Source organism: Nilaparvata lugens, chromosome X (assembly GCF_014356525.2).
Source record: "Nilaparvata lugens isolate BPH chromosome X, ASM1435652v1, whole genome shotgun sequence".
Classification (NCBI taxonomy): domain Eukaryota; kingdom Metazoa; phylum Arthropoda; class Insecta; order Hemiptera; family Delphacidae; genus Nilaparvata; species Nilaparvata lugens.
In genome coordinates this window covers 81,936,305-81,948,403 of record NC_052518.1, presented here as the reverse complement: position 1 = coordinate 81,948,403, position 12,099 = coordinate 81,936,305, and the positions used below count along the sequence as shown (strand labels likewise).

At 32.4% G+C, this 12,099-nt stretch overlaps 1 protein-coding gene across 2 annotated transcripts; it reads left to right on the top strand.

Annotated features, from left to right (window-relative positions):
• The first annotated feature begins 1,930 nt into the window (after positions 1–1,930).
• LOC120354481 lies at positions 1,931–6,808 on the top strand. 2 transcript variants are annotated; one of them, XM_039441725.1, is made up of 6 exons: positions 1,931–1,994; positions 2,736–2,941; positions 3,517–3,859; positions 4,484–4,707; positions 5,542–5,701; positions 6,188–6,808. In XM_039441725.1, the coding sequence occupies exons 3-6, from the start codon at positions 3,604–3,606 to the stop codon at positions 6,319–6,321; spliced, it is 774 nt and encodes a 257-aa protein (XP_039297659.1). In that variant the 5' UTR covers positions 1,931–1,994; positions 2,736–2,941; positions 3,517–3,603; the 3' UTR covers positions 6,322–6,808. The 2 variants fall into 2 exon arrangements, with proteins under 2 accessions (XP_039297659.1, XP_039297661.1); XM_039441727.1 differs by lacking the exon at positions 2,736–2,941 and having other exon boundaries at positions 1,933–1,994.
• The last annotated feature ends 5,291 nt before the right edge of the window (positions 6,809–12,099 follow it).

Below are 12,099 nucleotides of genomic sequence, written 5' to 3'. Positions count from 1 at the left end.
CACTGCTAGGATGGTTGGCATATCCAACTGTTGGCACATCCACAATATCCCAACATTGGCCCATGACTATTGTCAACTCGATTTCCCAACAGTTGGTGAATCACAATATCCCAACATTGGCCCATGACCAATGTGGATTTGATTTTCCAACAGTTGGCAAATTGTATTATCCCAACATTGGCCCATGACTATTGTCAACTTGATTTCCCAACAGTTGGTGAATCACAATATCCCAACATTGGTCCATGACTATTGTCAACTCGATTTCCCAACAGTTGGTGAATCACAATATCCCAACATTGGCCCATGACCAATGTGGATTTGATTTTCCAACAGTTGGCAAATTGTATTATCCCAACATTGGCCCATGACTATTGTCAACTTGATTTTCCAACAGTTGGTAAATCACAATATCCCAACATTGGCCCATAAACAATGTGGACTCGATTTTCGAACAGTCCCAGGTAGCACACATCAGTGGGCCACTGTAGGATTATTGTCGACATTGTTGGGAAAGGTAGGGAAGTGGTTGGTTGGCATTGTAGCGGTTGGGCCAATGTAAAGTTTGTTGGCATATAAGATGTAGGAAAGCCCAACAATAGTAGCTATTGGCCCTACTTCAGTTATTATTGGCAATTCCAACAATTGATAAAATTGACAAGTAATACTAGAGACTTGTTTTAAACAAACCATCCTTGATGTAAATTTGGATACAGAATCTCTAACACAATCAAATTTCAAGTTATTTGATCTCATGATGGGAAATCCAACAGGAGTGGTGTTGGCCCAATCGAAACCACAGTTGAATTCCCCAACCCAGAGCTTGAATTCTGATTAATCAGCATTAAGTAATAAAGATGTAATAAATAAAGTAGTAAATCAGCTTTGATTAATAAAGTTCTTTAATAATTGAAATATTGAAAATGATAATTGGAAAATAATATTAGTGGTTGGACTAGCCAACCAAAGTGACATGCCGGCCTACTATAATAATGTATATAAAACAGATTGTAGGCCGGCATGTCACTTTGGTTGGCTAACCCAACAATACTTTTTTCACTTTTTTTCAATTATCATTTTGATAGTCATTAAAGAACTTGAAAACAAATCAAAAGTTCAAAAGGAGTTTTTTTATAAACCAATAATTAGTGGGTGAAAATGCAGAGGCAAAATATATAAAAATTGTATTTTCATGAAATTTGAAAAAATTATATTATTATTTTGTAATTCTACTTAAAATATACCTTATCCTAGAAAATCATTGAATTTTAATCATAAATAGCCAAGAAATTGCATTTTTAAGTTGAAAACATGCTTCATTCATTAGAAGTCTATCTATCATTGAAGTTATCAGCTTGCTGGAAGCTTCCACATTTTCATTTTTCTATTTTCAATCATATTTTGTTAAACATGAACTTTTAATACACTTCAAAAACAATATTTTCCAATGTGGAATCATAGGAATATGTAGTTACTCTATTAATTTTAGCATTTTAATATGAAAAAGTATCAAAGAAATATAAGCTTTTGTACTTAAAAATTCGCGGTATTTGTGGATTAGAGTAGCAAACTTATCGAAAGATAAATATCGATACCATATCAGATGAATTGTTTAACAAGACAGAATCGATAGTTTGAAACTGATACTATTGATGATAATCAGAAGCCAGTTGCATAATAAATATTATGGAAATTTGTATCATTGATTATCAATGAATTGGCCTATTATATTCATCATCAGTCTTATTTAAATAGCTCAACTCATTGGAATGATAATAATTTATGCAATATTATCAGAACAGAAATTTAATACACAACTCAATATAAATATCGATTATGGACCCAAAATATCAATACTTGATATTATCGATATTTGATAATATCGATATTTAAATACTCATCGATCTTCGTTGCTGTTTCCTGCTTTGGTCTTTTGTACATGTACATTTTTGATTTCTCTCAAATCCGGTTCTGCTGGATTATTCAACAAAAAGGTAAGATATTTAAATTGTAGTCTTTTACATTTAATCTTTATAAAATACCTATACTCTCTTGTTTCTTAAGTATGGTAGATTTTACTGAACTATTGTTGCTGCTTAAAAACAACCTATGGATTTTCAACTCACCTTTTATAACCTATAATTAATTTTCCTCGTGTTACACTAACTTACTCATGTATTTCAATATATTCATAATATGCTGATTTCTGTTTCTCACTTTTTCAATAAATAATTACTTATACCATTACGAGATAAATTATAACATTCTAATAAATAATATAATGTATCCTGATCTCTGTAAATGCAACCTCAGAATTGCCGTTTTCTGTGACTAGCTGCGTTTACACCAGAGTTAATTACACAATTGTCAATAACTTTTATATAATAAGTTATGTAATATATAGGTTTATATAATATAATAATAAGTTAATCACAAAAGTTATTAACATTATTTTGTTTTATTAACTTTGGTGTAAACATGGCTTAAACTGACATAGCCTAACCTAACTAAAACTTGAGACTTTTCCATTATTCTTTCCAGAGACATTCTCGCACAAGAGATCAAATGTTTATTCTTGCGATACTCACTTATTTATCAAACATTTCATGAATTAGTTATAATATTGAAAAGTATACTGGTATTAATGCTTCAAGGCACTTGAAGCATTAAGTTAATGTCTGATTGGTGTTATGAGTCTTAAGTTAAGTAGAATATTTTTTTATTGTTCTGGACAGAATGTTTGCGGTTATTGAATTTGGAGGTTCGGAAGAGAATAAAACAGCTGTTGTGAGACGCGAATGGTTAACACCAGCCAAAAAAGAAGTTTTTTGGCCGCCCTTTAAAATGTCAATGCAGTTCAACAAGGCACTAATAGACGGTGTTGCACCTGATGAAAGTAAATGGACCCTGTTTCCCGTGAGGCGATGCCTTTATACTAGTGGTTAGTAGTATTTTTCATGCAAATACATTTGAACAAAGATTTCCTGAATACAGAGTGGCCACCTATTTTAAAACAAAAAAATTAAGAGTAACTCCCGGTTTTCCAGAGTAAAATTTCAAATTTTCCAAGTATCCGTGGTATTTGAGGAACAAGATACATTCGTAAAGAATTTATTATGGAAATATTCAGTTTATCTTCCATGACGAATTACGAATAGCGCATTTAAATTTCCAAATATATTAATAATTTTTGACACTACAGTCTATTTTTATGGGGAATTAGTATGATCTTTTTACTAATCATGTGTGTAGAGTGTTTTCGGACAAGGTCAATTTCAACACTAAAGTAGCCTATATATTATATATATAGTAATGTATAAATCATAAATTTCTATCTAGGATAGGGTATTTTGCATTAAGGAACCAAAAGCCAATCTTCCATAATGCGTTCTAAAATCCAGTATAGGGTAATAAGCATAAAAGAACCAAGCAACATAGTTCTGTATTCTGTTGCAGTATTTTAGACAGTGCATCAGCCTTGATAGTATTAATATCTATAATTTATTGTTATTACAGATGAACTATTGAAGGCACGAGAGAAGGAAAGATTGGCCGAAAAAGAATCTGACTTACAAACAGAAGGTGATGATGTATTGGTATTAGATGGAAGAAGAAACGGAAAATCACAAAAAAGATATTTTTTCCAGCAGTGATTCATCTGGAGATGAATGCTCACAAAATGTCAAGAAAACTCTTTTCTCGAAAGACCAATATTGCTATCCTGCTCGTGCTCCATCTCCGCCAATGAGCCAGTCTCAGAGAGACTCTACCTTTCCACAATTATTTGCAACACCATTGTCCTCAGTAATATCGAGTCCTGCAAATTCCTCTATTGAGAGAACAACTGTGACTCAGTCTGGTAAGTTGCACTGTTTATATCAAAATTAATTCTAGTCTATATTACAGTTTGGGCTATACTATACAGGGCGATTTAGTCAACCAATACACATACTGTATAGGCTACATAGTAGTATAGATCATATGGTCACCAGTCAGCAAAAAAATGGATCAGTATAGTATAGGCCTAAGAAGTAAAGTGACTACTCCAGTATTGATGTAAGAAATATATTATCATAATATGACTCACACCAATAGCATTTAGTCAACATGAAAAAATCAAATAACTATTAAACAAAAATGTTTTATTCAGGACATCAACCGCAATTTTTGAATGTACTCTTAAGCTTTTTTTATTAATATTAACTAATTTCTATATCAATTTCAATAGGTTACTAATATTAAATTAATATTTCTCATAAATATTGAGCAATTTTAATTTTATTTTCAATTCTACTCTGTTATTCTCTCATTATAATGCACATTGGAATTTCATCATAAATAAATGATGAAGTGGAATTGATTACATGATACCAGTTCCATTTGTTGTTACGCCATAATCTAGTGAACGGCTTACCATAGAGATTGTAAATATTTGATAATTATTAAAAAAAGGAAGATTATTAAACAAAATGCTCTTTTCCAGGATTGAATGTGGTTGCAAATCGCATTGCGAAATTGGAATTGGAAATTGTCAAATTGAAAGAATATTTGGAAAATATTCTTCCTCAAATAGCTGGACTAAACAAGCAACAACCTTCTACCGAAACATTGACAACAACCTCAATTCCTCCTCTCCCCTGTAATGAGAAGGAGGAAGTAGAGAATCTCGAAGTGTGGCTGGAATCTAAGCAAAACCAAAACCTCCTAGTAAGTAGTCTGTAGTAGTAAGTAGTAATAAAGTATATAAAGTAATAAAGTAATAGTATAAGTAGTAAGTAGTAGAAAAATGTATTTCAAACACTCATCCTTACTATCTCTTATATTAATAGCTTGATGTGCCGCACAGTGAGTAGGTGGTGGAAGATTATGAACATACAGTGTCCCATAACACTTGGTTGTAATGTGACACAATTTGTAAGAGCCGTCAACCTTGGACTTTACATTATATCTCCAACAAAAATTATTACATGGATTAATTATTAATAAAATTATGAAAGTTTTCTTATATTGACCTTGGTTTCCGATATAATAGCGTATAGATTTTTTTAATATTTCTGAAATAGGCCCACTCACTGTCATTGAATACTTAATTACTCAAAAACCACTCATCCAATTCAAATTATGAGGTAATTTTGTTAGAGTTGAAAATTTCACATTTATTTCATGTCTCTTATTTTTAAGCAATATCTATTGGTGACCAAAGTTGAAATTAATACATACTCTATGATAGTTGCTATTATTTATACTTTTTTAAACTGTATTAAATAACTCGAATAATATTGTAATAATAATAAATAATTCTCTTTCCTACTTGCATTACAGTTTACTTACTTTTGAGTTGCAGACGCGTTTCAAACTCTGGTGCTCATCTTCAATGCTTGTAGCACAACTTGTAGCTCAAAGCACTGAAGATGAGCACCAGAGATCGAAACGCGTTTGCAACTCAATAATGAATGAGCTGTGAGTAGAAAAGTGAATTACATGAGTTTACCTTTTCTAATTTTGTTATTAATGTGAATTAATCAGTGTGTTCATTTTCAGGTTCAATATCTTGGTCGGGTAGGGGGCAAAACAGTAGATTATGTTGTCAGAAAAACACTAGCTCAATTATTCTCGAACAAACTGGCACAATCTTATAATTGGACGGGAAAAAATGGCAAGAATGCTTTGCTTCAGTTGAAAATTAAAGACATAATTTTCCGTAAGTATGATTTTTCCCAATGACACATAGAACTTGAATTTTTCTCTATAAATAACGGCGCTATTGCTGGGTTCCACCAACATAATAATAATAATAAAAGGTTCCACCAACATTATCGTGTTAGTTCTCTTGAATTTGAACTCACTTAAATACTATTTAAGTATTAATTTGATATTTCCTTCACATTTCAACAGAATGTATCATGGATACTAGAGAATACATGGTGAGGATCATGAGCATGTTGCACAGTAGATTGATAGGATTTTGATGTTTCATTTCACCACAAGAAATGACACCATAAAAGGCTGTGTCCGCGGACTAGCTGCTATGTGTGGCAGGCTGTATGCTCAATATTGGTCTGGCACATTCTTCCATTTACAGTAATACAATAATAGATACCAGTTGTTCCATGTTTAACTTACTTTAATCCTCTAGTGTTAAGAATTAACAAAAATATCAGTGAGTCATCTTATTATTCTATTACAGGTGTTGTTCGCAATAATAAGCAGACCGAATCAGGAAGTGAGTTCGACATAATTGAAAAAGCCAAAAGTTGGTTTCGATTTGCCAAAGATCGTGATGGAGGACGGGAGGAGAGACGTAAAAGTAAAGCTAATTGAGTTGAAACAAAGTCTGTGTAAGCAAATGTATCTCTAAAATATTAGTTTATTCAGAAGTTTGGCTGAAAACTATGAAAGCTATGTTTACATGTGTGGTATAAAGCTATGTTATACAGAGGGGTGCAAAAGTAGGTATACAGTAATTAAATATGTTAAAAAATAAGTAGGTTTATTTCTACAAAAACTAAACTTTTACAATCTATTTTAAGAGCGTTAAGAAAAAGAAATCAACTCTTAAAAGTGTTGTACTTCACCAATACACTTACTTCCTTTTGTGTTCAAATTGTTTGCATTCACAGTCAACACACTGTATTTGCACCCCACACTTTTGCACCCCTCTGTATATTATTCCTTGACTTTAAAAATTCTTCAGCAATCTCTTCAAACTAAAATTACTAAAGTTTTAGTTCATATTACATCAACAATGACTTATGAATTGAGTAAGAGGCAACAACAAAGGTGGTGTAGGAAAAGGACGCATGAAATTGAAAATCAATTCAATATATTATCCATGTATGAAAGAGATTGCTGATGAATTTTCAAGTCAAGGCATAATGTTAATAACTATTTCCGTAAATGTTGATGGACTACCTATAACTTCCAGCTCAACAACAGCGTTCTGGCCCATATTAGGAATTGTAGATCAAGTTGATGATAGGCAACCCTTCATAATTGGGATTTACTGTGGGAAGCATAAACCTTCTAGTGCTAATGAATTTCTACAACCATTTGTAAATGAATGCCTTGATCTTGAGAGAAATGGTATCATGGTCAATGATGTGAAATTTGCTTTTAGAGTTAGCTGTATAATAGCTGACGCTCCTGCTCGGCAATTTGTAAAATGTATTGTGTCTCATTGCTCCTCTCATGGTTGTGAAAAATGTATTCAAGAGGGCACTAGTTTTAATAGAAGAATGATTTGGGAAATTGAAAAATCTCATCCAAGAACAAATGAAAGTTTCAATAGTTTAGAGTACATAGATGAACATCAACGTGGTCACACTGTATTATCTGAAATATCTATTGGACTAGTTTCCAATGTTCCCCTTGACTATTTACACTTATTATGCTTGGGTGTCATGAAAAAGCTGATTAGAATATGGGTAGAAAAAGGTCCAAGAAAATGTAAACTGAGAGCATGTTCAATTAATACTATTTCTGAGAGATTAATAACGATTGCTGCGAATCACATGCCACGTGAATTTTCCCGAAAACCAAGATCATTGAATGTTTTTAAGTTCTGGAAAGCCACAGAGTATCGGACATTTATTCTCTATTTAGGTCCAGTTGTTCTGGATAAAATACTTCCTAAAGATTTATATGACCATTTTGTTGCCTTTCATGTCAGCATTTACATACTTGCCAGTGGTAAGTCCTATGATGCCAATTGGAGAAGATATGCTCAAGAACTAATTGATTCATTTCTAAAATTCATCCCAGAGATTTATGGTAAAGAGCTATTGATTTATAACTTCCACAACTTAAGTCACCTCACAAAAGACGTAGAAAATTTTGGTTGCTTGGACAACTTTTCAGCTTTTCCATTTGAAAATTTTATGAAGGTGATTAAGAGAATGATCAGATCACCTAATCACACTCTTGAGCAGGTTGTAAAAAGGTTAGGAGAAATAGATGCGACAAAGTTTAAAAAAGATGAAAAAATTGTAGTTAGGAAAGATAGATTCAATAATGGAATCAAATCTATACCTTTCTCGTCAAAAATATCCTGCTCTATTGGACTTGGCTACAAGGATGGTTGTCTCCTTACCAAAGATAATGAAATGGTTATTGTAAGAAATATTAAAAAGTGCAAAGAAGGTGGGTTTGCATTGAAATGTGATAAGTTTCAGTATAGAGAAGACTTCTATCAGGTACCCTTTGGTAGTAGCAAGTTGGGTATTTATTCTGTCCATTCATTACAAAAAATGAATAAGTTATTAGACCCAGACCAAATACACTGCAAATGTATGCTCCTACCAAATTTTTCTAATCAAGACACTTTTGTATGTGTACCATACTGTAATATGTATTCATTCTATTGAATTTGAAAATATGGACTGAGTTTTTACAAAATCTGTTCTTTTTTCTAACATAGAAAAATTATAATTTTTTTTTACATTTCTAAGTTTGTTTTATGACCCAATTGAAAAACGTCAACAATAATCAATTGATACTATAAAGAACTACAACCAGGGCCTAAATCTGGATTATTGCACCTAATGGGATGTCGGGGTCTTTGAAGCATTGATCCTTGTACAGTCGATGTCTTCTTAAATTGTCCTTTTCATGTGTATCCATTCCCATGCAGTTCCATTATCCATTCTCATAGTCTTAATTATGTGGTCAATCCAGAAAACAAAAAGATTGTACCAGCTTTAGTGCTTTAAAGTGTTCCATTTCGTGACATAATGAATATTTTTTCCTCGAGTAAATCTCTTTTCAGTACTACTTATATTAAATAAGTATAACGTTTTCTTAAATTGGGCAATACCACAAACCCAGAAATATGTTGGAAAACTTCGAAGTTTTAATAATTTAAAACCAATCACATTTTTTGTGACACTATATCTATTATATTATACCTATTATATTAAAAGTTATTTAGCAGCTTCATAGCTATTGTATCTATTATTAAAAGTTATTCAGCTACTTCTATTTATTTTCTATTTCTTTTAGTTATTTGACTTCTATATTAGAAGTCAATTTGATACTTCAGCTATGTTATAATCATGTGGTCAATGACAATTTGTGCTTTTATTTTTTTACTACCATGGGTACAAAGAATAATGTACAACTCATTTCAAAAGATATTATAGTAGTTTGCATTCAAGTGAAAGAAATCTTTTCAATTCTTCATGATAATTCAATATTATGTTCCAACTTCTGATTAATATATTATCAGATTAATATATTGTCACTTTCATAAAGTTGTTTATCACGTATTTCTGCCAATCTGTATTGAAGATTAATTTTTTGTGTAACTACTTGGAGGTATAATGAGTAGAAGAATTCAGGAGAAATGTGTTCTAGGCTCTTACGAAGTAGGCTAACCAAATTTCAGCTGTTAGATGTAGTAGTTTACTGAAATTTCAGCTGTTATATGTAGATACTAAGGGTTATCACTCTCCTTTAAATTCTGTTAAGTGGTGCAATTTGTACCACAACCCTGTTGAATAGTGAAATCTAGAATTTTCTCATGCAACAGGAAATTTCAAAAAAGACTAACTTAACAGAATAACACAAGAAGATTCAAGTTATAAGTAACCCATATTCAAATCATTTTTACATTGATGTAAAAATAGATGTAGATGTAGCCTACTTCACATGTGAATGATTCCACTTTGTATATGAAAGGTTTTTGATAAGATACATTAATCTTTTTGGTTTTTATTAGTCATAGGATCTAGTTTTAGACATTGTTATAAACTTTCTACCACATTTTTCTAAACAAGAGAGACTTTTGTGTAAGTACCATATTTCGTAATATGTAAAAACTCTAACATTCTCGTCTGCTCAGTTAAACTTATTATTATGATTCTGTTATATTATGGCTTAAATGTTATAATTTGAAACTTGCTATCATAATAATTATAGTTAGCATCATTTGTTGCTTCAATCTCTTTTCTTTTTTTTTTGTTTGTTTATTATTAAGAAGTAACATTACTTTCTTTGCTAACCTTTTTTCATAATATAGTGGAAAGTGTTCAGTTTTATATTTGGATCAAATATTGAAATTGTATACATTTATTGTGATAGAACAATAATTGTTAAACTTTATATTATACAATTACATTTTCCTGAAAACATAATATTATGTTCTATGATAAATTTGAATTAAAACATTTTCCAATAATATATTATTTTCATTTGATGTAACCTATTGCTTGACTCCACATCATCATACAAAGTTATATTTGGATTGTACAATTATGAAATATATTGTATTTCACATTTATGTTTACTTGAGAGGGCTCATTCAACTGCAACATTTTTGTGTCCAATAATGCTTGCTGCAAGATACCGTAGTGTAGTATAAAATTTATGTTAGCTCATGAGTACACAAATATGGAAGATTTTATTGGTACTGAAGTATTTATAAATGCTCATATTTATCTTGAAAAGTTTATGTTGATGGGTTACAGATCTTATTGTACTGAACAATAATTTAAATATACATTAATGGTTCAGTAAAATAAGATCTTCAATCCATCGGTCAATCTATGGACTATATTATGATAGAAATACAATATGAATTATCATGAAATATTTTACATTAATAATCCAATATTACCAACCCAGCCTCATATACCTCATTAATACCCAACCCAGCCTCATATAATCTAACTAAATTCCAATGATTACCCCAGGTTTACCCTATTCCCAATAAGAGATGGGGAGGGCGGCTTATGTGTCTCCTAGTAGTTGGCTGTAACAAACATTATTGTACAAGAAAATATTGCAGGTCTATGCCCTGGGGTAGGCAGGTCTATGGGGACCCCCATAGACCCCATAGACCTGCCTACCCCAGGGCATAGACCTGCAATATTTTCTTGTACAATAATGTTTGTTACAGCCAGCTACTAGGAGGCACATAATCCGCCCTCCCCCCATCTCTTATTGGGGGTAGGGTAAACCTGGGGTAATCATTGGGAATTAGTTGGATTAGATGAGGCTGAGTTGGGTAATAATTGGGAATCAGTTGGATTAGATGAGGCTGGGTTGGGTAATCATTGGGAATTAGTTGGATTATATGAGGCTGGGTTGGGTAAATAGTTGGGAATCAGTTGGATTAGATGATACTGGGTTGGGTAATCATTGGGAATTGGTTGGATAAGATGAGGCTAGGTTGGAATCAAGTTGGACAGTTGTAGGGTTTTGAGTGGTTTTGTTGGATATGCCAATATCTTCCCAACTGTTCTAAGCGCGACATGTCTAACGGTTGGCCTACCATTTTGGCCAACCATTTTCCTATATTGGCCCAACTGTTTGTGCTACCTGGGGTTGGCAGATCATAATATCCAAACACTGGCCCACAACATTGTCAACTCAATTTCCCAACAGTTGGTGAATCAAAATATCCCTACATTGGCCCATAACCAATGTAGACTTGAATCCCCAAAATAGAGTTAAAATACATGAACCACAATCCCCACAGCATTGTCCTCATGACCAGTGTTGAGACATGTGTTAAATCTACAATCACATGTTCCGTTTTAAGTTTGTCATTCATGTTCTTTCATTTGAATTTAGCGCATTTGACTCAGCTGAGAATTCATTTAGAGACAGCTGTTAGTGTAGGTCTGCTCTTGTGGCAGAATTAAGTACTAACATTTTGATTATTATTTCATATTGAGGTTGATTTAATTTATTTTCCAATCTCTTTGCTCACTCAACATTGGTTAGTTTGCCTTTTCTTGCTTCAACTTCCATCATATTCCTTCTGATTCAAAAATGGCACTTGTCTTTCTGTTCCTCAGCTCAACTCCTCAAAAAAATGGTTTGATTATTGAGTGAAGTGAATTTTAATTATTTTAGCTGTGTAAAATTGGTAGTAATTACATTTTCAATATATACCCCAGTAGCACACTTTGTTGGCCCAACGATGGAATATTGTTGGCATTGGAGGGATTTGGTTGGTTGGCACACCCAACCAAAAAAGACGTTGGGCCATCAAACCAATTGTTGGGTAACCCTACATTGGCAAATCCAACCACAGCAGACGTTGGGCCATCAAACCAATTGTTGGGTAACCCCACATTTGCAAATCCAACCAGAGCA

Bases quoted from the DNA above. Each gene is read 5' to 3' on its own strand.
- LOC120354481 (XM_039441725.1), top strand. From the start codon at position 3,604: ATGGAAGAAGAAACGGAAAATCACAAAAAAGATATTTTTTCCAGCAGT. The intron at 4,708-5,541 runs GTAAGTAGTCTG...GTTCATTTTCAG, and splicing joins AGCAAAACCAAAACCTCCTA to GTTCAATATCTTGGTCGGGT. The intron at 5,702-6,187 runs GTAAGTATGATT...ATTCTATTACAG, and splicing joins AATTAAAGACATAATTTTCC to GTGTTGTTCGCAATAATAAG.